Below are 27,963 nucleotides of genomic sequence, written 5' to 3' on the forward strand. Positions count from 1 at the left end.
GAAAAAGTGTCAGGCAGCCCACCTTATAGAAGTTGCTCTATTTCAGCTCTATTTGTGAGGTTTCCCAGTAGCGTGTCTATCGAGATTAAAACCAAGAGTGTGGCACTATCTAAACGTGTCATTTGACAGTCAAACCAGTCACCTCCATTGGCCATGCTGCTGTTGACCAGCTTGTTCATCAGGTTGTGATTGCGCTCAGTGGTGGCCCGCTCGTGGTTGTTGAGGTAGGACGGGATGTAATTGGAGGTCAGCTCCTTGAGGATCTTCTTCTCCAGGGTCGTCTCCTTGTGGTTGCCGTGGGTGCCGTAGCCGCCGCTACGGTCCAGAATCTGGACGCAGTCGCTCAAGTACTCACTGCTGGCCATGCTGTAGTTGTTGGCATGGTTACCATTAAGCGGGAGTGTATCCATAACACTGGAGTCTCTTGCGTTGTTCAGGATGCCCTCTGAGGAACAGAAATTAATTTTTAAAAAAGTAATAATTATTAGGATTGTTAAATAAACTAAGTGGATTTCTCAGAAGAGAGATTTTAATTATTGTTTGATATCATCGTGTGTGCTGTGAATTGAGGATTAAAAAGTAACACTGATATTTTTTTGGACAGAAAAATGCTTCAAGCATCCATAATTCATTTAAGAGAAACCTCAGAAGTACTTTCTTTTCTCAATTACTGCCAGCACTAGAGCAACACAAAGAGCAGTGTTAAGAGCTTCGCTGCAAAATATGATAAATGTTTTGAAGTGATACTTAAAGTTATTACATTACAAGTGATTTTAAGGGCAGACCTATTGCAGCTCAATTCTAACACAAATGTCAATTTGCACATTTGATCCACAATATTTCACTTCTTTTATATTGTACGTAAGTATATATTGTGTCCAAGGGAGGATTTTTTTAACAGCATTTTCTAGAAAAAGTGTGAAATACCAAATAACTCCACTTTAGTACATGGACTGATTAATGACTTGTGGAAAAAAAAGACTTTGGCATGGCTGACAGCCAAACAACACTGCTGTTTGGATGTAGATTGGACTGCAAAATTGTTAGGCAGAGTGCTTTTGAGGCAAGAAAAGAGAGAAGAAATTAACATTATGGAAGTATTAATTTAGCCCATACTTGTGTCTCGGTAAGGTGCTAATGGACAGCATGAGGGAGAAGGGAGAAAAGAAACAGTCGTGAGTTCACACTGCGAGAGAAGAAACTTTCGCCATCTACAAAATCAACAGTTGCACAGTAATTGGAGGCATGATAATAAAAATAAAGGGTTTCACAAAGAAACCCTGCCTCTCAAAAAAATCTAAATCAGCGCAGCAAATATCTGCTTTTCAAGGCCTTATTGTTAACTTGGCAGCTATCATGTGGTTCCTTATTTATCTAACATAGTGAAAACACCAAAAAAAAAACCCTCACATTTACATTTAAAAACACAGTTTAGAAACAGTAGACATGCACTAAGACAAGTCATACACAAGTCCCAACTGACACATACAAAATAACATTCAAACAATGAGGCACACACTGTGTAAAATACAACATTAACACAAAATAGTGCAAAAATATTTCATGGCTCCCAAGTAGCTTATAAAAGACACAGTAAAACTGCAGCCGGCAACGTATAGCAATGCATCTATAGCACACAATAAATCAGCGTGTGATCTTGTTATACTGTTTCGATAAATCATCAACGGAATTTTCCTCTCTGCATTTATGTGCTGCGAGAACTGCCCAGTGGGTGTCCTTTGTGAGAGATTATTGCAGTGTGATTGATCGCCTCACTTGGGAGCCATAATAAGGTGAGATCAGATATGCATCCCCCCCAAAAAAAGTGCACCACGGTAGCAAACATTTTTAAAATGAAATAACCATGCAAAATAAATTGAATTTAAAGTCTACTGCTAACTTTCCTAATGTTATGTGCTTATAATAGGAACATCAGGCACACCTTGGGTGTTGTACATGCCCACAGCTGGGTTGTTATAGACTGCCGAGTCCCCGAGGAGAGTGTTATAAGGATTGTTAGTACCATGGGGACGAAGGAGAGCATTAGTTATAAGATGATTAGCCATGGCTCCTGGTACAGACAGATAGAGAGAGAGAGAGAGAGGAAGAGCAGACAGCCAAGTCGAGAGAAGGAAGAGAGAGAGGAGAAGCAACAGCCAAGTCAAGAGAGAGAAAGGGGAGAGAAGCACTCAAGGGGAGGAAAAAAAAGGGGGGGCAGGGATAGAGGGGTGAAGGAGAGAGCGTGTAGACGTCGCCGAGTGGAAGTAAGCGAGAAGGAGAGAGGAGAAGGGAGAGTGAGATGGAAAGTGAGTGTGTGGAAGAAAGAGGGAGAGAAGAGGACAAGTAAATCAAACAAGCAAACATAGTTCGAGGTGAAAGCCAAGAAAAAGCTCGACAAGTCATTCTTGCAGCCACTGCGCTCAGGCTGAGGGAGGGGACGAGACAGGGAGAGAGACAGAGAGAGAGAGAGAGAGAGAGAGAGAGAGAAAGAAAGACAAAGAGACAGCAGCATAGCTTGGAGTAGAAGATTGTGCTGCAGTTCAATACGCTTGAGCAGAGTAGCATGACTACAGGATAGTTAATGGGGGGCCACAAAAAAAAGGTGTTCTCAGTGCATTTTCACCCCTAGGTGGGAGACAAATCTTGTGCACATAAACACACTGCAGAGAAAAACAAACAAAAAAAAAACAAAAAAAAACAGAAGACGAATGAACATGACAGCTCCTATGCATTCATCCCTGTGTGGTACTCTACACTGTGTCAAGCGCACTAACTCCAGCACAATGCCTATGGTACTTAGTATTTCATGTAGCTGACAAACACAAGTTAGATGGATATTTGTGGTGCCTTTTTTTTTTTTTTTTTTTTGTTAGCTAAGAGGAACAGGCGTGTAGCTAAAAGAACATACCACTTTTTACTCATCTACCTCCTAAGCCTAAAGGTTTGAGGTTTCAGTTCGTGTTATTAAACATTTAACTTGTACTATTTCAGAGAGGAGAAGCTGGCCAGCAGCCTGAACTTGGCTGACAGAATGGAGTTCCAGGTAGAATAAATAAGAAATAATGGAGACAGTGGAACATGGCCGAATAATGAATCATTTTCTGGGCATCAGCGTAGATTCTCTATTAACAAAAAAGGTTTTTTTTGCATCATAATGGATCTTTGCTGATACAGAATATGCTGATTTTTTTCCCCCAAAATAATTTTGGCCAACTGCCAATGCTGATACGTATACATGCACTTTTCCCCCCTCAATTTTAATCCCCCACCTAATTGCAGAGGCATCAGGTCTCTTTTGGAGTGCAATTAACATAAGTATGCCTTTTTTTGTGATGGCCCATTGGCAGATGCAGAGTTTTGAAATTGTTTATTTAAAAAAAAAAAAATCAAGTGGGCACAAAACAATCCTTTTGGATTCCCACCACTCAATATATTTTTTTTTTAGTTGGTGAAAGAAAGAATAATAAATAAATGTTAGTGTGACCACACAGCTAATTTGCACCCATAGTCCCCACTTGACAAAAAGAAAAACGGACAGAAAAAAAAAAAAATATTAGACATGTTAACGTCTTAAAATGCACTTAAAAATTAAAATGACCACATTCATATCTCCTATTCCCTCTCCTCAAAGTTCAACATGTCGGTCTCCTATCAGAATATCCAATTTATTCCACCCCTTCCTTATTCTCTAAGCCACAGTGTGTAGTCGTTTGAAATCTACTGGCTAAGTCGCTCTCTGCAGCACACTTTTAAGTGTGCGGGAGGGAGGGAGGAGGTGGGGGTGTCTTAAGCCCTGCCTCACTAAGTGTGTGATAATTCAGGCGCTGACACACACCGTGTCTGCTTTAGCATCAATCTGTCATGCTAACAGCTTATTAGTGGCCTGAAGGAAGTGAGGGCCACACCTCTACTCGGAGACTAACAAATGGCAGTGTGTGTGTGTGTGTGTGTGTGTGTGTGTGTGTGTGTGTGTGTGTGTGTGTGTGTGTGTGCGCATTCGAGTGCATTCCGCAGTATGTGTGTGTGTCAGAATGTCTGGCCGTTTTGGTGTCTATGTCCTCATTACCCTCGGCTTCAGACAGCTATACCCACGGAGTCCATTCTTACAGCGGCTAACTCTGAAGGGACAGCTCAGAATACATTGTGGATACAGTGACCTGGGCACTAATGTTCCTTTAAAAGCTCGGGAACGACAGCAGCCTTCACATAATGAGATGAGCTAGTCAGAACGTATAGATTCTCTGGTGAAGAGCGCTGCAGAACAAACATTTCTAGTGCTGTTTTAGAGGCAGTGACTTTACCTGAAGTGACGTGCAACTGCGTTCAGCTAATAATAAAGCGTTTATCTGGAGCAACTCTGCATACGTTATCGTATGATAATGAGGGGACCGCGGGTGCTCAGCTAAAAACTTGCGCACATACTTTAACTTAAAGGATTTATTCCCCTCACATGCTTCAAAAGATGACTATCATCTAAAGCGGTATAGGAGCCCTCAGTAACACGGCCGGCTCTACACTCTGTAGATTTACAAAGGGACCGCAAACCGGTTGAAGCTTCAGTTTCGACAAGAGTCCGCTCATAACTCTTAATGTCGTCCTTTGAAGCAGTGCGAAAGTAGTAAGTGATATTTACACTCCACTCTGCTAATCTTCCTCTCTACGAGAACACGGCACCATTATCAGAAGTTTGGACTCCTACCACTTTACTAAATGACAGCGTATGCCGTCTGAGCCTCCCGCTGTTAATAAAGTAGATATGGTGACAGTGATGAGGATGCAAATGGTAGGTATCCTGTGGTTACCTCTGTTGAGCGTGGCGGAGCTGTTGATGTCTCCAGTGATGAAGGAAGACTCCTGTTTCCTCACAGTGTCATTCCACATCCGCCTGATACGACTCTATACACAGGAGAGGAGAGGCGAGAGAGAAAGAGAGGGAAAATGAGGGAGAGACGGTGTGGACAGAGACGGAGGAGTGGCGGTGATGAAGGGGGAAAAGGAAATAAAGGGAAGGGACGGGGGCATGTCGAGGGACGGGACGACAAAATAGGGGAAATAATTATGGTAAGGAACATAATATATGGCGGTGTGGTGTGCAAAAGGAGGGCAAATTAGTGCAGGAGAGGCAGTAAAGGAAAAGGCAAAAGCAACGACCGGTGAGGGAGAAGCAGGTGGGGAGAAATAATCACCCGTCAATGCCATTTATACTCCATCGGCCTGTGTGTCAGCATCAATATCTGAAGGTGTATGTCAGGGTTTGGGCTATCTCACTTTCAACACAAAATCCACATTTCAAGTCTGCACATGCTATATAAAATATTCTGCTTGTCACATCAAAGGTCCCGTTTTATGCTCGTTCCTCAGTTCATGCTTTTTATTTGTGGGTTGTCACTGATACAGTGTTTACATGATTTGATGTTCAAAAGACACAGCATTTTTCTACCACTGTCTGTTCCTGCGACACCACTGTTCACCCTCTGTCTGAATGCTCTTTTTCAGTTCCTGTCTCTTTAAGCCCCCCCACCCCAAAAAAGTCTGCTCTGATTGGTCAGCTCTGCATATCTACACAATGGGACCTTCAAATTTAAGTTGAAAGTGCTCAGCGATAGCCCAAAACCCTCATGGCGTGCTCCGGCCTCACCTGAGAGTCTGCTGTGCTGTAGCGTCCAGGTGTGCAGGCAGGTAAGCTCACCTGTGAGCCTGTGGAGTAGCGGCCGGGGGTCCGTGACGTTGTGGTCTTACTGGAGGAGGAGATGGACGTCTCCACGCTCTTGCCGCTGCAGCAGTGAGTGCGGAGACACTTGCCGTACTCTTTACGCACCTGGGCGGCGGGAGACGGAGAGGGTTACGTACACACGCGCACACACACACACACAACGTACATATATAAAACACATGAAGGAGGGGGAATTGACTGATGTTCCACTTTCAGGAGCACATATTGAGGCATATTTTTAGGATGACATACTCCGAAAAGGAACAGAGTGGAAGGGCTTAACGTGATAGAGTGTCCCCGCTAACTTCTTCCTCTACTCAAATTCCTTGTGCAAACACTAACTCCATAAAAATTTAGACATTAAAGGATTAACTTCATAAACTTTCCCCCCCATCAGCATCCACCCCGATGTTATTGCTGCCACACATCCATCTGAAACGGACACACTCCTCCGGGAGACATATGATGCACTTGTACACACAGAACATCTGCATTTAGATCCCAATCAAGTTAGAACAAATAGGACTGTAATTGCTTTTTAACAAGCTTGTTGGACTTGCAGACGTGTATTGCCACATGCTCTGTTTGAACAGCTGTGTGGTGAGTTGCTCCATGCATCTTGGGAGAAACCATGTTTTGGGCCGCAGCCAAGGAAAACCTCAGCGCTGTTTCTGAGGACACATCTCTCAGGATACCTGATCCCGTGGCCTAACACATACCTAAGTCCACTCACATACACGCGCGCGCACACACACACACACACGCACGCACGCACACACACACAGCCCTTGTATACCGGTTGTACACTTAAAACTGAAACCTCTCTACGGGACTGCAGCCAGAAGAGTGTATTAAGCATTTGATGAATTTTTTCTTTCCAGATCCTACTCCTCTTCTGCACTCCCAGGCACTGACAGCGTGTGGGAGACTTTGTAAAAATATCCTTGGATGTGTAGGCTCTTCCTGGGAGCCATTCATGTAATGCAAATATGAAAAGTGGAACATATGTGCTCACAAAACGCGTCTAATCCTTGAGGCCAGCCGAAACCCAAAACACATCTAAAGGGCTTGCGAACGGAACTGTGTTGAGGCATTAAATCACAGAGATCATCGTGACCTCGGCCACTTAGACAGAAAAACAGACGCTGTATGCTCGCTGCGTGTGTTCAAGATATAAAACAATACGAGCAAAAATATTATCACAGTCTCGAACACAAGCTATTTCAGGCCTGATGACCCCGCCCGAGGATGAAAAACTGCCTTTTCTGTCGGGGTAAGACAGAAACTTTGTAAGACTAGCAGCTTGGTTTGTTACCTGCTGTGGGAGGTGGTGGGAATAAAAAAAAAGTGAGCGAGTTGAGCAGCCAGTAGGGTTATTGAATGACCAATCAAACCTGTGACAGCTCGGCAGATATTTTCGGTGTCCCTGCTGATCAGTGCTAGCATGCGTGTGCGTGTGTCTGTGTGAGATTGTGTTTGTCTGCCCGTCACGCTGTCTGTCTATTTCTGTCCGGCTTTGTCTCGGTTCGTCTGCCTCACCTTCTTCTGCAGTATGCAGTGGAAGATGAAGATGAACATGCCCTGCAGGGAGTTGAAGATAGTGAAAAGGTAGGCCATGATGACGGTGCTCTCGTTGATGTACATCAGGCCGAAAGCCCAGGTGAGGCCCAGCAGACACAGCAGGGCGATGGCCCCGATCACCCAGGACCTACAGAGAAGGGAGTAATGCTTAATTAATCACTGCACAATATACAATCTGACAAAGGGACTTTACTTAAAACAAATGAAGTAAACTAAATATGTAAAGACATTTTATCTTGAATTACTTTGATGTAATAGTCTACATTACTTGGCAATCATGAGGTAGTTGTTTTCCTGACTTCGTAAGATAAAATCAAGCTTCAAATCTTACTGTAAACTAATACAAAACTAGGCAGTGAAATAACTGAAATAAGACTAAAACTGAATTAGAAATACCATCTGTAATAAAACTTAAACCTGCAGTGAAACAATATTGGTCTAGTTACCAGGCAAAGTAAAACAGAAATAAAATAAAGATAGATTCATTTTAGGTTCATGTACTTCCATTTTGCAACATGGTGATCCCATGGTGACTGTTAACTGTAAAGGTGCACTATGTATTATTTCTTACTACATGCATAAGGTATCATACAAATATTATTTGATATACTATGTATTTCCACAATTGAATAAACAAGCCATACATAGAAAGGAATAAGGTCCCCAGTAGAGTTTGAAGCTAGAAATGTGTCCACTTACAAAACAAAGTAAAATAGTATGAAAAACGGTTCTAAGTTGTATGAGCTGAAAAGTTGTAACAACTTAAAATAAGTTGTAAATAAAATGTTTTATTTTTTAATTTTTTTGATGTAAAGTCACTTTGTCAGATTTTACAGCGTATGAAATGCACTCTGAAAGCAAACTGCAGCAAACTAATGCGACATCTGAAACTAAAACAAAAGAAAAAGCTCATGGAAAATCCAAACTTTCATAACCTTGACCGTGTGACATACAATGTACGGTCTATAATGTTGGTTTCATTGTCAGTGCGATAAGACTCTTGTCTCATTCCCTAGATCAGAGAAAAGCTATTCAGGCAAGTTTGACGCACGTGGGACCGCGAGGAGGGAAAAAAGGGTTAGAGAGGGTTCATTCAGAATCCCAACGCTGTGGGAGTGGGATGGAGAAAACAGTGGGAGGTTTTCATTTCTTTTTTTTTGCCTAAAAGAGTTATAATCTTACGGAAAAGAGTGAGCGAATAGAGCGAGAGTGGATTTGCTCGCTTAGATACCGTCTCAAGAGAGGGAGTGGAGGTTATAAGCCGGCTGACGTCAGCCACTTGTCTCGAGAAAGTCAAGCAGTCGAGACTTTTCTTCCCCCGAAGTTACATCCAAACTCCGGCGCTCACTCTGCCCCGCGCACTTGGGCACGGCGTGAAAGACGTTTTCACAGGCAAGAGTGGACACTGAAGTCTGTTAGTGCACTTGTGACTATAAGAATTTAATGGAATTAGATCTAATAAAAGCTTTCAAGGCTGTGAACCTCCATTTTAAATAAAGCCCATGCAGAAGAGCGTCATCAAGGCCAAATGTCAGGGGAAGTTGGTCGCGTCGAGGCATGTGTATGCATTGCGAGTCCTCCACTGAGCGCGCGTGCGTGAGTGTGGGCAGTAAGTAGAGGGACATTACTGCCATTATAAATGACATTTCCCACTAAAGGTCACAGTTTCGGGGTCTGCCACAGCCGCGAAGATGGCTGTTAATTTGATTGGCTGACTGGGCAGTGATCACCTCTCATGTGAGGGATGGAGACGAAGAAATGAGGTAAGGGAAGGGAAGGGGAGAGAGAAAATACAGAGAGGGGGAGATATTAGGGGAGTCAGGAGGAAGGAAGCGAGAAAGAGGAGGAGAGTAAGTGAGTGAGACTGAGGTGATTGATTCGATGTTGCCCTCTGTGGCACCATTCAGGCGAGACAGAACCTCCAATAAAGCTCGTCTGACGACCCTCTTCAATAAAGGGTACACTCATCCCTCTTTTTTTTCCATCCCTTCATTCCACCTCTTCCTCCAGTGCTCCCTTGAGTCATGGTTTCTCTCCCAGCTCTGTTTCCCCTCATTCACATCTCACCATTCTAATATTTCAACAGCACATTAAGTCTGTAGGTCACAGGGGCTCACAAATCACACATCAACAAGTAATCCATTTTACAAGGCAGGTTAATGGTTAATTGAGGGATATGCATAGACGCTCAGCAGATTTCTACGGACAAACAGGACAACAAGCAAACCAATCAAAATGTCTCCGCAGACAAAAGGCATCGTGATTGGAGAGCCGCCTTACCAGAGCCAATCCACAACAAAGACAACTTGTGATGGCAAAGAAAACAAAAGGAAGAATAATAATAAGACAAAAAGGACATGATGATGATTAACAAGTAAATGAACCACTGTAAGACGTGACTTATGAAGTGAAATAGATTAAAATCTATTCAGTCCCTCCGTACGCTTGGAAGCAAGAAGGAAAGTGATTAAAACGGAGGGGAAAGAAACATCCGAAAGCATCATAATTCTAAATCCTTCTTTGATTTACATCTTTCATCAGACCCTTTGATTACAATCCTGTGAAGAGATCAGCTGGCTTTTCGTCCTCATGTCTGAAACACTCCCCACTCGAAAACCGACTTAAAACCGGTTAAAAAAAAAAAACCAAAACTGTCATCAAAGATACATTGGCAGTAATATTTAAATGATAAATCACGCGAGTGAGCCGTTTTGTGTTTTACATTATAAATTCTGAGCCGCACCTCAGCAAGGCGCTGAGCTCCGAGCCATGGCATATTGTTTGAATTAGACTGAGCCTTTTGTCTGTAGCTGCATTAAAATGACACCATAACACAATCCTGACTAGTTAGCCTAGTAGACAGCATTTCAATGCTCAGTGGAAATGAAGTCATATTTCAGTGACATTCTCCGAGGGTGATATGAGTAATAATGACATGACTGGGAATAACATAAATTCAATGAGATGGGTCTGAAAATGATGTAAGATGAAGGTCAAACGCTTTCATGTGACCTGTTAACTCACCAAGAGGCTGATGGACATGGTGCGACATTTGGGAAATAAACTTTACCCACTCTGAAGTCTGGAAGGTGAGTGTAGTTGAAGCATGCAGCCCTTTATCTTAGCTTAGCACGAGGACTGGAATCGGCTAACCTGGCCAATCTAAAGCTCCTTGTTAGCGCGTGTTATGTCATTCATTATTCATTTTCTTTTAAAAAATCTGTTTTTCTTGTTTAGATTATAGAAGCTACACTACAACTTGCATTTTCTATGTGAATTCTGACTTTAAACTCAGAATTCTGAGAGAGTATTTCATTTTTGCTAAGCTCAGCCAACAGGCTGTTGGGCTAAGCTGCACAGCAAACAGACAGTCATGAGAGTGCCATCAATCTTCTGATTTAACTCTCTAAAAGAAAACAAATCAGTGCGTTTCCCATCGGGCTGACTTATTCCTTAAACTTAACTCTGCACACGCAGGCGACCATAATCACGCTTGCTTTCAGAACCGGGCGTGCCGTTGTGATGGCAGCGACTGTATGCGCACATGTACTTACTTGATGTTGTCCAGACATCCAGAGTCTGGTTTGAGAATGGCCGTATGATGGAACATCTTATAAAGAGCGATACCGAGGAAGATTACATTCAGCTGAAACAAGACACACGGACACACACACACACACCCATATACAAGTTAATATTCTGCAGCAACAAGCCTAATTAAAGACACAATGTCACCACAACAATTCACTCGCACACAGTGCATATCATTTCATTTTCCCTTCCAGCAGTAATTGGCTTGGGGACACAGTATCAGCCCACAATCAACAGCCCTTTATGTGCTTAAAATATAGCTGCTTGAGCAACAGGGAGAATACAGCAGTCATTACACCCATTGAGGATCATTGTTACAATAGAAATCCAATTCTCACAGATGCTGTGTGTTCTATTGGCCTGGTAATGCACAGATAGGGTGGCTTAATAATGACTGTCTGGTCTGTTGTACCGGGTTTCCGAGGCTGTATTTGTTACCAGTGGGCACGGAGTCATAACAGAGCAGGTCCCACCTGCACCACTCCCACTCACTGCCCCAGTTAGATCACTGATAGCCTGCCTGACATTTCTTAAATGAGTGCAGAGCATCAGTGTTCATGCTGACATTCACCTAATTAAGAAACACCATTCTCTCCTTCCCAAACACCTCTCTTAATGTTTTTTTTCTTTTTCCATTGTGCCTGGTTGTCTAACTCTATTTCCACCTCTGTTGTTCAAGGTATGGCTCCTCACCATAGTTCCACTCATTGACGTTGTTCATTGACTGTGTTTCCCTTTATACTGTGTAATTGGTGCTGCATTGTGATGAATTAGCAAGCCCAGGAAGGAGTACAGTGCCTGGATCATCAAGTACTTAAGAGCTACCATAACTTTGTTTGTTTTGAGTTGTTATCTGGGGTTTATACTCTGCAGCCACATGTCCACCACAACTTTCCCTTGAGACTGGTAACCACTGGTGGATCGGCTGGCACCAGGGTCGGAATTTAGTTCTGGGAACATTATTTTACCCAACCTTAAAGTCTCTGCTGGGGGAGGGAAACAGGAACTTTGGCTTATAGGCTGAACATGTCTGATTGGTTGAGTAACCGCAGCTTTTTCATTAAAAAAATCTGCAGCTGCCAGTCATTTTGTGCTCTATCTCAGCATTAGCTTGAAAAAAAAATTGCTGACTTTTTCCATATGTCAGCGCACTAATCTTCATAGGTGTTTAGAACATAACGGAAACATGGTTTGGTTTATGTTTATGTTTTGTTATATTCAACATATTTTACACATTTTTACATGGATGAATTCAGAGTGCAATCAAATGAGCAATATTGAAAAGTGTTACTTTAAACATTCACAGGTTTACCACAATTATCTTTACTAGACACAGTTTAGATCGTATGTCAAAGACGTCTATGTATTTTGTTGCAGAGATGTCTACTTAAGCTAGTATGCTAACTAGCTAGCTCCTAGCCACTTTTTAGCTCAAAAGGTCATAGTCTGATAGCAAGCAACACCAAAACTTCCCTGGTGCTTCTGAGTGCCTAATGCAGGCAGAGACAGCTAATGGGAGCGCTAGTTGCACAGCTAGCTGAGCTAAATAGCTACTGGCAGTTACTGTTGGCAGCAGTTAGCGATTCCTCTTATGATATGCTGCTCCCAACTGATTATCAGTAGTATCAATTTGATCAAAGTGACTTGCTCTGAAATAATGCACCTTTATGGATCTCAGTGTGCATTAATTTGCATTGGACTGAGGTTATGTCTTGTGTAGATATTAAAAATAAAAATAATAAAATGCTTTCTTTTTTGGTGTTATAAGAAGGACTGAGGATATTTTATGCTTGGACTATTGTGGGAATTTTTAATTAATGAGTTGCTATACTTGATCGTGACACACCTCCAACACAGCTGTGGACTTTAATGCTATTATTGGCAGATGTGCCAATGCAGATGTGAAAAATATGTGGGATGGACTTAATTCCACAGTGTAAACTTAGACAACAATGGGCTCAGGAAACCTCTTGGTTTTCATTTCTGACTAGACTTATCAAAACTGATACACGTCGTTCCTGCACGAACACCTGACAGCCAGTCGACCCCTGTGACATGTAATGCTATGTCAAGTCTGAGTGAGCATGCATGCACGTGTATCTTACCATAATGATGAGCGTGGCGGGGCCTATAAAGCTCCAGATGAAGTAGGTGTCCAATCGCAGCCAGCACCTAAAGAGACAAAGAGAAAGCAGGAGAGAAAGGAGAGAGAGCGTAAAGAGGACGAGGGAGAAAGACATCACGCATGAGAAACAGAGTGAAGAAGAACAGGAGAGGAGAGATGCACAGGGATTAAAAACATGCTTCAGTCTCAGATGGATGTGGGGTAGCAAAGGATATACATCAGAGGACAGGACATGCATCATGGTTACACACACACACATACACACACACACACACACAAGGAGGTAAAAATTACACATACATTACATGACATACAGTACATCAAATGCATCCTGACAAAGGGAGGACAAAAGGAATTGGGTAGGGCGAAAATGCGAAAGAGATGGAGAACAGTGAGGGAGGTGTGGCAGGGTGAAGGAAATAGACTTCACGCGGACCTCAAACATACATCACACACAGAGGGGGAGACAGCGAGGGATGAGCACCTGTGATAAATAAACCCTTACTTCCCCCTTAGGGCATGGAAAAATGACACGACTGTGTTCATTTGAATACTGACTTATGGATGCAGCCCTCATACTGCTCTATTTATGGAGTCTGGGAATGGCTGTGGTGAGGTTAAAGGACAGAGGAGGGACACACACACAGACATGCACCTACACACACACATTCATTGCTGACCACAACTATAGCATCGGTATTAAAAGATCCTATGATGCTAAGTTATATTACCCACATACACCTACACTCAATTGCAGCAAGCAGGAGAGTAAAAAAAAAAAAGAAAAAAAAAATATCATCCCCAGATGCCCTCCACTGAGGTCAGACCCAACGGGTTGCAGCAAAAAAAAAAAAAGGGTGCCAGAGAAAAACCGCTGGAGCAAAATGGCCGACTGATTCATGACCAGCTGCTTTTGAATTATTAATCTTTCAATTTCCAGCACATTAGAGAGCCCTCCATTATGGGTTCCCGCCTGTGTCACTGTATCCACCATTAGGGTCTTTTGCTCAGTCATAGCAACCTTCATTACGGGAGGTGAATGAGAGTCAGTGCCACTGGCTAATATGGGGAGAGAGTGGGGAGCATTATGTGACAAGGTGACACAGCAGGGATGGCAGATGATATTTCCAGAGGTTTTCGTCTCAATGTGTTATGTCAAACATGATAAGCGGTGCCATTTTCAAGACTGGGCTGATGAATGAGTCATGTAAGTTATTTTCAGCTTTTAATGAAATGTACTTTGTGGTGAAAAATACGTAACTCCATTAAAAGCAGATGCATCGAATGTTTGGATCAAATACTTTTTCAAATTATGAGAAAATAGTTGCCACACTCTCAGTGATTTAAAGAATAATGCCACCAGTTTTACATAATGTGTGTTTGTTCAGGTCTTGGGGGGGTAATATTTGTTAAAAAAAAAAAAAAAAAGAAAAAAGGACACTGCAAGTATTCTGATGAATTCCCTTCTGTGATGTCATTCAGTGGCTAAGCTGCATTATGGGTAATGTAGGTACCAGGTTCTAAAAAAGGAAGAAGACTGCATGGGATAAAAAAAAGGGTTATATTATCGATTTTGATAATTATATTTTAAAACTGTCAATAATGAGTCCTACAGTGTTAATAAATTACTAGCAATACAATTTAGCCACTGAGTGACATCACTGGAGGCAATTTAGCAGATTATATGCAGCCTACTCTGAAGAAAATGAAAGGCTTTACACTACCCTTTTCACACACATGCACACACACAGTAATACACCCCGAGACCTGCAAACACAATGTAATGCAGAGAATTGTTGGAGTGACCCTTTAAGTGTGCTCTGTGTTATTCTCCCGAAAACGTACCCCTTCATTTTGCATTTATTCTCAAACCATCGCTATTTTCTCCTCCTCTGTTCTCTAATGGCATGCAGTCGGATAATTCATCCAGAGCTTGGCATTCAGACACTCATGTTTTAATGATCATCCCACGATGAAATATTGATCTAAGTGGCATAAGGACTGGTGTGGCTCGACGGTTAAACACTGCTAAATTCAACCCCGTTTCCCTGTCTTCCTCTTTCTCTACCAGCTGACGTGTCGTTTGCGGAAAGCTGTGAGCCCTGAACTGCGAAAGGCCCACAGAGCAGCGGCGGCCGCGAACGGTCGAGCATGTGAATCATTTAACAGTCCTATAGCCTCCTGTCATTTGTCACCTACTATGTAGAGCAGCTCATTTATAAGCAATCCAGAGAAGAGAGATATTTACCATTTTTTTTAAATGCAGCGTGCACACTGTTAATGCCTTCTGTAGTCCTTATGATTTCATACAGTCGCAGGACTGGAGGTCACAGGCATGTATAGGTCACCGTATACAATTTATGCACATTATGCACATAATATGAATTACGCACTGCATGAATAAAATGTGGGTCCTCGTCAGGGCCCCTGCATGAATGGATCGGACAGGTCAGGCGTGTGAAAGTGTTACTATTGTGCCGACTCTGATGTATTTGTGGGTGGTCTACTACACAAATGCTGCATATGAATGATATGCTGGCTGCCTCTTCCTGTATTCGCCCTGTGTCTCGGGTTGCGCAAGTCAAGCATGCATTAATACATTACCATGTGCTCTTAATGTATGTTCTCATCCCACTCACTGCTCTGCACTTCCTTCGGGGAGGCCAGCTTTTTTCTTAGCACGCACAAGTGCAAGCCAGCATGGACGTGCGCATACCCCGACAGACTACTCCATCCCTCACACTCTCACACTTAAAACCACTCCTTTTTCTCCCTCAATCTGCTCCACTGTGCACCCCCTCCTTCCATCCCGCCTGTTAAATCCTTCCATATTCACACATTGTCGCTGCTGTGCTCACGCAGGCACTCTGTGGTGCATCCCCCCCCGCTTGTCCCCATACTTCCCCCCCCCCTTTCTTCTTCTTTGCCTCTCTAAACCTCTCTGTATTGACGCCTCAGAAGTGCCACAGCTTGTAGAGGCCACAGTGGCAGACGCAGCCAAAATGACAGCAGGCACTCCAGCCTCCCACCCTTCCTCCCTCACCCCATCATCCATCCTTCCCTTCGCCGCCACGCTTTCCTCTACCAGCCCTCTGTCCTTACACTCGGTCGGTGCCGTAGCTCCTGTAGTCCACTGCGGCGGAAACGGCCACTATGACAGCAGGCACTCCGTATCCTGCCAGGTAGAAGTACTTAGTCCTGGAGTGCTCGCTCTCGAACACCTCAACCAGCATGATGTAGAGCTGCACTCCTTCCAGGAACATCCAGGTGAAGGCTGCCAAGAAGAAGAAATGGAGCAAGGCCGCGAAGACTGCACAGGCAATCTGGTGTGGGAAAAGAGAAGATGGAGAGGATTTAAAAATACAGTAACACTACAGATAGTAATGCTCGGGAAATGTTTTATCGGCTGGACAGTTGCACTGACGAGCGAGAGAGTGGAAGAAAGACACAAACACCGCGGGCGATGAGGGTATGAGTCAGAGTTAGAAGTAATCATTTATCATATTCACATAAGGAAGGAAATGTGAGGGATTAAAAACTGTTCTGCCAATACTGGAATAAACTGGAGAGGGAGAGGAGACAGCAAATATAAATAGAGAGAGCTCACAATCATAGTATACCAAAGCAGCAATTACAGCCGATGAAACGCCTCAAAATCACTTCAAGATAGCAATATTAGTCGAGCCTCCTTCACACTTTCACCCCACATCTACATTCTACAAGTCATCGGAGAAGATAAACGAGAGAATAGAAGTGACAAGCTGGTGCGGCAGCCTCCGCTGATTGACCACATTTCAAACAGAAGTAGCGAGGCACTTTCAAAAAGGAGCCGGGAGAAGGTGGGGGGGTTGGGGGTGGGGAGGAGGGGAGGGAGGCAAATGACTTGGCAACGCTTGAAAATACAATATGATTTCTGTCAATGCCAAGGATGAACAAAAAAATTTGTGGAAGTGCCGCAAAAAGTGACTCAGCAGATTGGTGCGAAAGAGAGAAAGCGAACATAAAAGTTTGACACATTTAAAAGCTCCGAAAAAGCCGGCAGCAGCGTCGCTTTTGGATACTGAATAGTTTGGGAAGAATTACAGCTTTTTGTGCCGTTACTGGAGCTGAGCTGTATGTTTTAAGCGAAACGACATCATCAAAATATTGTACAAGTTCTTTACTGGGGTTCGTGTGAAACGGCAGCCATCAAACACTCTCCTTGAAGACCACATCTATAGCACGATATGGGGGAGTACAAATGCATTCACAGTACTTCATGGCTCGACTCACAGCGCTTTCTGATGTGCTATATAAACAGTCAAAACGTTACAAGTGTGAGTTTTATGAATCTCACTGATGCTCTTGAGTAGACAGAAACTCGAGGCTCACTGATGAGTCTTAAAGTACATTATGACTCATCAATACTCACCTCAGCATCTAAGTGTAGTAAAGACTCAGTATGCTACAACAGTCCATGCAGTATAAGTCATTACTGTGTGTGTTAAAAGGGGAAAAGGCAACGTTTTTGCTTCGACTTATCATTAGGTAATAAATACAGATTGCACGGTGTCATGGCTGAAGAAAAAATGAAACCATCTGCGCCTAGATTCGTTCCCTCTAAACCTAGCTTTCACTATAGTATTCGGTCGGCTGCCGGGGTTGCTTTTTCCAACAAGACAAAGGTTGCGTTACGGCACAAAGAAAGCGAGTCTGCCACTGCTCAGCCAAAACTAGAAGAGGCAATGCATCCCCATCGCTGTCCAAGTGGACAATGAAAACCTACACTGCAAAAGAAAGAGAACCCTGCTGACGGTGGACGGTCGGACATTCACTCGAATGTGAGAGAGCAGTTGTTGTGTCAGAGTCATTGATATGTGTTTACTCTTACTCTGGACAAAACCAGCATTGTTGGAAGAGATCAGTGTGCAACAAAACCTGCCTACTTATTAACCTACTGCTCAATACCAGCAAAACAAAGAAGATGGTGATAGACTTCAGGAAACACAACATCAACATCAACTGGGACTGTGCTCAGCGGGTGTCCTCCTTTAAATTCCTGGGGACACATACAACTGAGGACCGCTCCTGGACTGCAAACGCATCCGCGGTGGTAAAAAAGGCCTGACAGCGACTGCACTTTCTAAGGATACTTAGAAGGAACCATCTGGAGGAGAATCTGTTAGTGGCCTTTTACCGCAGCACAATAGAGAGCGTCCTGACATACTGCATTACGGCCTGGTATGCCCACTGCTTTGTGGCAGACAGGAAAAACCTGCAGAGGGTCATTAAAACCACACAACACATCACTGGCAGCCTCCTACCCTCGCTAGACGACATTGCGAGCAAGCGGTGTCTTAGGAGGGCGATCACTGCTGACCCCTCACACCCAGGACAGCACCTGTTAGACCTCGGGCCCTCTGGCAGGAGGTACAGGTGCCTCAAACGCAGGACTAACAGACTCAAAAACTGTTTCCTTCCCCGGGCCATCAGGACCCTGAACTCATAAAGAATATGCTGGAGTGTAAATGATGTATATATATCCCTTTTAATCCTTTTATTCTTTTGTGCTATTTTTAATAATAGAATAAAGTTTCTATACTATTCTATTCTATTCTATTCTATTCTCTTCAATTAAAACAACTGGGTGTTTGGATCTGCCTTTTCTGGTTTTCTAGTTCAAATCGTCATGTATGTGTTTTTTAAGTTATATCCTTGTGTCTCACATTTTCTTCACACCCCCTGCCTTTTTGTTTTTTTTCACCAGTGTTTCAATAGTTAACTAGTCCTTGTGTATTTTCCCTCACTTGTTGTCAGTTTGACCTGCTTTGTTCCTGCTGTCTCAGTGTTTGCTCCTCTTGTTTTTCTTCCCTTGTTCCCCAAGCCTCATCCTGGTGTGTACTTCATTTGGTTTTGTATTTCTTCTGTTTTTGTCAGTTTTGCTGCCCGCCTTAGGGTTTTTCGTGGATTCGGCTTTGCGTTGGTAGCTTGCCTTTCGTCACATATTCCTGCCTGCCTGGGAGTCTTGCGTTTGTGTTTCTATTTTGATAACCATCACACAAACTGGAATTCTAACAGTTGTTCTGTTGCTGTGAACGGCAGCCAGGCTGCTGAGTTCGCTGCAGTGGCACCATCAGTAATACCAACTGGAGATGATAGGAGAGGGGAAAGTTGAACAGTCGTCTGTTTCTGCTTAAAGTAAGTTAACTATCATTAACTATTATACCACACTATGAGCCCTTATTACACAACATTGTTTGGGTGTGTACTGGGACGAGGACACTTGAACTTATAATTAATCAAAATCTGCACTAATAGTGTTTTATGGCTGTTGATATTGTGGATCAAAAACCATTATGTATGTTTATGAGTGTATTATCAAGTGTTAAATGCTTTATAATACACTATAAATGCCCCTATAACATACAATGGATGTGGTCTTCACAGAATTTGTTACCCAAAATGTCAAACTAAAATAATAACATAGCTAACCACCCGTGGTTATGCATTAAATCTGCCAGCGAGTGAACAAATTTGAGATCACATTGTTAGTAGCCAGCAAACAGTGACGGATGAAAGGGATGTACAAAAGTTAGATGAAATAACACCCTGAAAAAGAAAAAGTCCCCTGGATGTCAAAAAAAGAAAGAAAAAAAAAAGAGCACCAAAGGATGAGTGGTAGGAAAATGAAAGAGGGGTATTAAACCTAAAAAAAAAAACAAAAAAAAATGCATTAACAATTTAGGCAGTGGGATGGGAAGAAAAGAGTCGTGCTTAAGTAAAGAAGAGGAGGAGGGAATGAGCGGTGTGATCTGGCTCGTCACGTTCGCGGCAATGTTCTAATCTAAAGAGTCGGTCCTAAATCACTGAATGGGAGAGCGAACAGGCAGACTTTTATAACGGAGAGGTTTGCAGCGAGAAGACAATTACCTAATGTCTGAGAGACAATGAGTTTAGGGGGCGAGGGAGTCACTCATTTCCATTTCTAATGATCGCACAGTGTAGGTTACACACACAGAGACACGCACACGTGCATGCACGCACACAGGTAAAAAGGAAAAAAAAAAAATAGTGGCTGCTTATGCAAAGTCATTTAGCTCTCCTGCCGGAATTACTGGCTTAACCGGCTGCGAGCTAAGTGACGGCAAAGGATGTTAATGGAGGTCACAAATAGTCACCAGTAATTAACAGGAGAGCGGCGCGCACAAATACGACGGCGCACAGACATACAAAGAAACATGATCCCTCCCACGCAAACACACAGGGACAAAAGGGAAATACACACGCCTCAATGTCAAAATGCAACCTATCAAATTTGTTTTGTCACTTCATTTGCAATAAGGATGTTTTCTCATTCAACGCTCAGCGGGATGCGAAGGCCCGAGGCTGCCGCACTCGGGCTCCTTGAATACTATGGAGGAGATGAAGGATGCAGCCCTGAGCCCTTCCTCCCCCACAGACATACGCTTCGTAATGATTCAGCTCACAGACAAAGAAAACATAGGCGACCTCGCGCTAAGATAGTCTACGATGTCCAAAATTGCATTCCGTGCAAACATAGTACATCGACGCTGTGACAGCACTCGCACACATCATTGTTTCCGTCACTAGGTGCTGATTATACTTGGGTGACCTTGCCCAGAGGAATTAAAGGAGACTGTCTCATCACAGAAACTGACGCATACGATTTTTTGTGTAAGTGCTCGCGCCCAAGTGAGGTTTAAAGTCCTAATCCTTGATTGGCGTATTGAATGCAGACCATATGGATTATACAGCATGGGCTGTGATTGGGATGCAGACCATGTGGACACTGATGGTGGAGCCAAAACTGCACTGTGCATCATTAGGGACAGAGCTTGATAAGGGGTTAGCTCGCTGATATGTAGAAATTGCTCCACAAAATGTAATGTGCAAGGGCATCAATTTGTGTTTAAAAAAAAAAAAAAAAAAAGTGGTGGGGGAAATAAGGGGCTTAGATAACGTCACTGACAACCTAAAGAAGGTACAGGAATCATGTTATTTTATGTTTAAGCGGAGGATGGCGCTCCAAGGACTTCTTAAAAACACTTTTTCAAGGGCAAATTATTTTCAAATTCAAGGACCATTTATCCACTGATCTCCACATATACCAGTCTAACCCAGGACAATACTCAAGAGCGTCACTGTGTTGAGACGTTGCAGTGAGCAGATTAAAAAAAAAAAAAAGTGTGTTTCAACATTTGTGATTTCCGACAATGTAATGAGCATATCGCATGAGGTGAGCATAGATAATTACAGCAGGAAGAACAACGTGCATCAACGTTTATTTTATCTCATTTGTTAGTTTGTAACTAAATAACCTCATAAAAAACGATGGGGGCAAAATTGGTCACAAAAAGTGATGTGGACATATCCCCGACATCCCCAGTATAAATGACACCTATGATAACGTGAGAATTTTGACTCTTCACACTCTCACATCACACTATCTTTCATGGGTGTCACCAGGACCACTGCAGTTAGGAGTTGTAGAAAAAAAACACGTCTCATGTTAAAAACACAACTGAAGATAAACAATCAATGAGATGACAGTGTTTTTGAAAAATGTACTCTGTAATTGTGAGCTTGGGTAAATATCTCACGTGCAACAAAACTTGACTAAAACTCTAGTGGTAGAGTCCTAACTGTATACAGGAAGTCACAATTGTGACTTATGTAATGAGACTGAATGTAGTTATTTCAGCCCAAAGAAGGAATGTTTCTCAAACCTAGCCAAGTGGTTTTTGTGCCCAAACAAAACATACTACGAGTGTTCATCAGCATGCTTTAGTTTGGAAGTCTAACCAGACATTGTATATTGCCTGTTGTCGCTGAATTGACCTTTATTTTGAAAGTTTTAAGGGCACTCACCAAGCTGCCAAATTTACTGTAATACTTCACCCAAACCAACGGGGTGTTTTGGTGTAACATTACTGTTCAGATGCTGGATCAAAACAACCCCCTTTTCTATTCATTGTTGCTGGGTAACACTGAGCTGGTATTTTTTTATTGTGCACGTTCATCAACATGGTAATCATCTAGGGTCTACTTGAGTCAGTCAACCTGCCAGACTGACAAAGGCATCACTGATATTAGCAGAGAGCCTTGAGAGATTTTACCATCAGTAATAACTGATGTAGCGCATGTTGCATGTTGTTGGATTTAGTGGCACTAAGTGGTTTGGTTGCAGATTGTAAGCGATTAAAACACCCGTTTTCTCACCCATCACTGCTACGGCCGCTAAAAATGCCAGGAACAGCTTTTGGTTTGTGCTGTTCTGGGCAAATGTAGAAATAATAATAATAACACAGCAATTCTTAGTTTGAGGTGATTATACACTAATGGAGACGATGCAAATAGATCCTCATGAAATCCTACACACTCTACCTTTAAATGTACAGCTGACTCTGAATAATAAGGATGATTGTGCAGTATGTCACTCAACATGTTGAAGCAGTGACATAACGCCAATTCAGACTGACATGGTGATCCAGCATAAACCCTCAGGTTCGTCTGAATGTCGACATGTATTATGTGACCCTGTCTTGACCCTGCTTATGAGTCATTTACATCGCAGCTCTGTATAAAGTCATTCTCAGGTTTAATGGATAGAAAAAAGTTTCCACACAAACATTAATATGAAATTCCGATCATGTATTGTGTATCGGCAGCATCTTTGTCACTCATGTAAATTCTGCCCTCCAGCATCTCAGAGACATTTTAAAATCATAGCTTACAAAACAACTATATATATATATATATATATATATATATATATATATATATATATATATATATATATATATATATATATATATATATATATATATATGAAAACCACACTGGCCTGGATTTATACAAGGTTATTCTTTACCTGAGCCTTGTGTGAAACTACCTGACAGCACTCTAATAGGATTGTCCAAATGCGGGTTGAGCTCATATTTAGTAGCGTGCCTCAAATGGGCTTTGTTTATTGAAGTTTTATTGTTTACCAAACATCCTCCTCACAACCAACAGGATTCCCTGGCAAGGGAAGCGATAGATTGCAGCTACTGTAGCCTGAGGGGGGGATGACTAACAAAAGCAACAGAAGACTGAAGGATAACGCAAACATCGGCTAAGCTAAAACAAAGCTAATACATAAGCTTTACTGCATTATCTAATCAGCCAAAGCTGCATGGTGTGCACTTTGTGCACTGTAAATCATTTATGATGCAAGTGGGAACAGACCAAAGAAAAGGCAATTAGTTTTTTTTGTGCTTCACATATTTATTATATTTAGGCTAATTTGCCATTCAAGGAAAACATAACAACCTAACTATACTGGTGGCCTGATGTTATAGCAATGTTTTTGTCTCCTATTTTGCCTTGCTGGGCAGTCCTTTCTAAATTAGCCGCAGACTGTGATACAATTAATCCGAGGATGGTTGTAGTGCTCAGTATAGCGATGATGTCATGGGAAAATGAGCATTTGCAGTACAAACACTGCCAGTAAAACTCTTGCTTTTGCTGGGTTTTTTTTTTTCCCCTTCCACAATTCATGAGAAAAAAAAAAAGTTAGAGTAATCCAGGCTGGTTTGAATACACAGATATGGTTTGTTTAGCAGAGAAACTTCTGTTTTCCATTTATTCTGGGAACTCTGCATGGACTGAATCTGCTGTTCCTTATTCATGTGGCAGCAATGTGGTCAACCACTGACAGCAAGTTAGTAAACATTTCACAATGCACTCTGCCAACAATGCAGCATGATCAGTGGTGTTGGTCAGTGACCAGTTACGCCGAGCCTCTGCCAACGCAGCGTGCATAAAGAGCCACATTTTGAAACGTCGCCTGTCTTCAAAATATTATTATTTAGCGCACACGCTGCATGTTGTGCACACTCTCACATACGGAGACAGTCCCACCCCTTCTTACCGGCTGATCGGCCCTGTTGATCCCGACCAGGAACAGTGACTCAGCGATGAAGAGGCTGATGCAGAGGTTCTTGTGGATGGTGTTGCGGTCGCTCTGCAGCCCGCGGAAGAAGCAAAAGGTGAAGATGCAGATGAGTAGGCAAACCAGCGACAACAGGATGCCCACCCATGTGATGACGTCCAGGAGCAGGTCGTGCATGCTGTCTGCCTTCTGTGGGAAGAGAGAGAGAGACGAGCTTGAGTGGATCATTTAACAGGCATTTACAGTTACTAAATGTAGCTATGTTTAGCCTCAGTTTGCTGAAAACATACATGAGTCATGTTGTCGCAATACGAACCTCACTGTAGAAACAGACTCGCATCCCCCACTCCCTGACTAATGCGAGCCCGGCTGTGTGTGTCACCGAGCGTTCAGGGCCGCAGTGTTACGCTGCGTTGCACAGGTGTGCTGGCTCTATCCATCAGTGTCCCGCAACCTGGCAGCCGGAGCAATGTTCAACATAGCACTGCTGTGATGGATCTACTGCTCAAACCCTCACACTGCGTTCACAAAAGGGCTGCCAAGCTAGCTCTGACCATGACCCCTTTAGAAGTAACACACGTCCTCTGGCCCAGAGGGAGAGACTGGGTGTCACACAATATCCGGACTTACAAGAGCCGATTTGTGAGGAGGAACTTGGTCTTAACGTGACAAAAGAGGGAGACAAAGAGTACTTATCCCACACACAGTGGGACAATGAGGTTTTTATCCGCCGCCCACAGTGGCTCATGGATATCAAAATAAATGAACCACTTACACTGTCTGATCAGTCGAATATCGTTTTTTTTTTTTTTTTTTTTTTTTATTTATTTATTTTTTTACCAGCGGGGTTTGTTTCTGCTTTAAGCCTCTAAAGTAAATTAATATGGGTCTTGTGTGTGTGTTGGTCATCCACAACGCCATGGACTTAATGACTGTGGTGCACATTTGTTTTGTCAAATCACAACAAGTCATCATCTGGCTTGACAAATCAATTGTAAAGTTTCTCCTGCCAAGTGTGATTCCTCAGTACTGGAGGAGCCAGGAGAGTTATAATCTATTTTCCAGATGTTGAGGTCTCCTTCCCTCCCTTCCTTCCACCTTTTTTTTTTTCGTTTTTTTTTTTCTTTGGGAATCTGTTGACCAGCCTTGCCAGCCACCGCTAATCAAATGATGAACAACTGACCCTTTGATCTTGCCCATCCCCCCTCCTGGCAGGCATGGCAGAATAAACGCCTACCTTGACCTCCACGTGGGCCATGAGTACCGCGAAGCTGGTGAGGTGTGTGCAGGAGCAGCTGGTGTGTGTGCGATTGGTGGCCAGCAGACGACAGTCCTGTGTAGACCAGAATCCCGTCATGGTGCGCTTGGAGTAGCTCCAGAATGAACAGTTGGGATTGAAGTTCTCCTCCGAATGCTGGGGGCATGGGAGGGAGGGAGAGAGAGAGAAAGAGAGTGAGTAAGTGAGTGAGAGGAAGAAATTAAGAGAGAGGGACAAAAAGGAGGAGGGGTGGCGGGCGGGGGGGGGGGACAGGAAGATGGAGAACAGATACTTAGTCATGGGGAGGTGGGAGGCAGAAACATGGAGTGGTGGGAGAGCCAAAAAAAAGTGAGAAAAATGGTGGGAGGAATTGGTGGAGAGACGGGACGGAGAGGAAGAAACACGGAGAGGGAGTCAAGTACACACAACAAAACAACAAACAGAAGGGACAGAATGCGAGAGTGCAGCAACAAATAAACACAAGAGCCATGGCAGGAGGTGACTGTGCTGCGTCCGCACTTGCTGTGTGAGCTTGTGGAGTGGAGGAGCTGCTCGTGTTGTGTAAACTGACGGGAGCCGTGTGTGTGTGTGTGTGTGTGTGTGTGTGTGTGTGCGCTGGGTTTGTAAGAAAAAAAGTTACTCTCAAAATGAGCAAGCGAGACCGGGAGGATCTTTCCGCTGCCAACGAGCTGGATCACCAACTGGATCAGCATTTGCTTGCTCAATGAGCGACACGAGATAATAGTGTTGCACGGAGCATCTCAACTCATACAGTGCGAAGCAATGTGGAGTTAGATCCTGATTCAGCGTGCAATCATCGCAAAGGCCGGAGCTTTTCCTGTGTTATTTGGAGCAAGCTGACGTCAGTCGAGTCACGTTTTGCGAGAGCAAGTCATCGTAGCAGTGAACGTGAATGATATTTTTCAAAGCAGTGTTAATTAACTTTCTCATTCATGATGGTGACCAAGAACTTAATTAATTTATAATTTCAGGCTGAACGACTATGCCTTATTATTTCCGGGGCCAGATTTGACTGTTTTTATTTTCTTTAGCCTGACAGTCTGCAGCTCTGATGATTGCCATTTACATTGTCCTTAAAGGATCGGGCCTCCGTCATTCAGTATTTTCTTAATTTTGACAAATCCCATGAAAAGACTGAAACCAACATTGCGTTGGTCCATTTGTCCAGCTTCTCCTGCCCGTCTGTGGCCCATGCCCACTGTCCCGTTCACAGTCCCAAACACTAGTTTCAGTCATTTTTAAAGCTGCTATAAGTAACTTCCATTTTGTGTTGATTCTGGCGGCCCCTGTGTCCAAACGAGTGAAAATCAAGACACCTTTTCAAAGCTACTTTCCTTCTTCAAACATAGCTGTTTGCAGGACGCATAGCGATGATGCATCTGTTTGCGCCTAATGTGCGATCAATAAACAACAAGGTAAACTTTGTTTAAGTGCTGTACAGTACCGCCAGACTAGACAGCAGCATCTCTCCTCAGGCTGTGAGACCTCACAATTCATTCTCAGCACGCCGGTATGAAACAATAGTTTTAATTTTTATGACTTATTCAACCCAGAGAAGTCTGTGTCTGACCCTGTGACAGGCCTGAAGAATAACTACAATAAATATGAAGAAATAGCGGTTCTTTATCGCTGTAGGTCATAAAGAGGACTCGCAACTGAAGCTGTTTCGTAACTAGTTAGAAAAAACTTCTTCAAGTAGGTTTAATATATAATTCCTTAAACAGCTGGGACCTATAGATTTCAGCAAACATCACTCAGACAGGAGTAAATATCATGTTTGCATTTCAAAGCTGTGGATGAGCGCACATTTGGTGCTCTGGTAAGTATGGCACCGGAGTGGTTTATGTGAAATTGAATCACAATACAATACAGCGCCTGAGAAAAGGAGCCCCGAAGCAACAGTGTGGCTCATTTCTGTGATTTTTCTTAAGTGTTTGGACAACAATGGAGGTCTGTGGAGAAACTTGAATGGTAGTTGTTAGTTATTGTTAGAATTGTCGACATGAGAAACAGATGGACTAGCATCAGCCTATAACTGCTACTTCGGTCCAATTTTCCCAGCAAGTTATTTTTAATTGTATTTGGAAAAAAAATAAAATCTATACTTTTTGGGGGGCTTTTCATGGCTTTTTTTTTGACAGGACAGCTTAAGAGAGATAGAAGGAAATGGGATGAGGGAGAGGTGGATGACATGCAGCGATGGGCCACCAGTTGGATTTAAACCCACAACCTCTGTACATGGGGCACACACTTTACCAACGGAGCCAGGGCCCCTGTTTTATTATTATCAGTATTTTTTCATTGTTTATGCAAAACAGGTCAACACGTTGCACCTCCCTTACCTGCAGGTGTTTGACAGTGAAGACCACGGGCTCGGACAGGTAAACCTTATTGCTCTCTTTGTTAATGGACGCCGTGATGACCGGGGAGTTGACGATGACAGAGTAATTGGGGTAGACGGCCTCGCTGCTCAGTCTCACGCTGGCGTTCTCCGTGGACAGGTAGGCGCCCAAGTTCCTGTACAGGACGAAGGCCATCCTGATCTCACCTGTAAGGACACATGCACGCATGCACGCACGCACACACACACACACAGGAGCATGGAGGAGGTTACAGTTGGTACTTGTTGGCTCAAATCAGAAATAGATTGCGGATGTGTGAAAGAGTGAGAGGAAGAAATAACGGGGCGGGGGAGAGGGGGTGTGTGGGGGGTGGGGGGGCTGGGCCAACTCATGGTGAGA

The 27,963-nt window shown here is 43.3% G+C and overlaps 1 protein-coding gene across 11 annotated transcripts in view; it reads right to left on the reverse strand.

The window, feature by feature from the left end:
* The window catches only part of adgrl3.1 (adhesion G protein-coupled receptor L3.1), a 132,475-nt gene that overhangs the window by 3,575 nt on the left and 100,937 nt on the right, over positions 1–27,963 (reverse strand). For 3 of the 11 annotated variants that reach the window (XM_037107821.1, XM_037107829.1, XM_037107813.1), the window contains 12 exons: positions 27,565–27,770; positions 25,181–25,357; positions 23,923–24,132; positions 16,113–16,333; positions 12,991–13,057; positions 10,849–10,940; positions 7,253–7,421; positions 5,639–5,818; positions 4,803–4,896; positions 1,943–2,071; positions 1,117–1,134; positions 143–445 (listed from right to left, as the gene is read on the reverse strand). In XM_037107821.1, coding sequence (XP_036963716.1) covers positions 143–445; positions 1,117–1,134; positions 1,943–2,071; positions 4,803–4,896; positions 5,639–5,818; positions 7,253–7,421; positions 10,849–10,940; positions 12,991–13,057; positions 16,113–16,333; positions 23,923–24,132; positions 25,181–25,357; positions 27,565–27,770 — 1,866 coding nt within the window. The remainder of the gene's footprint in view (positions 1–142; positions 446–1,116; positions 1,135–1,942; positions 2,072–4,802; positions 4,897–5,638; positions 5,819–7,252; positions 7,422–10,848; positions 10,941–12,990; positions 13,058–16,112; positions 16,334–23,922; positions 24,133–25,180; positions 25,358–27,564; positions 27,771–27,963) is intronic. The other 8 variants (XM_037107893.1, XM_037107886.1, XM_037107836.1 and 5 more) reach the window with 7 other exon arrangements.

The sequence above is a fragment of the Acanthopagrus latus genome, chromosome 1 (assembly GCF_904848185.1).
Source record: "Acanthopagrus latus isolate v.2019 chromosome 1, fAcaLat1.1, whole genome shotgun sequence".
NCBI classification, from domain to species: domain Eukaryota; kingdom Metazoa; phylum Chordata; class Actinopteri; order Spariformes; family Sparidae; genus Acanthopagrus; species Acanthopagrus latus.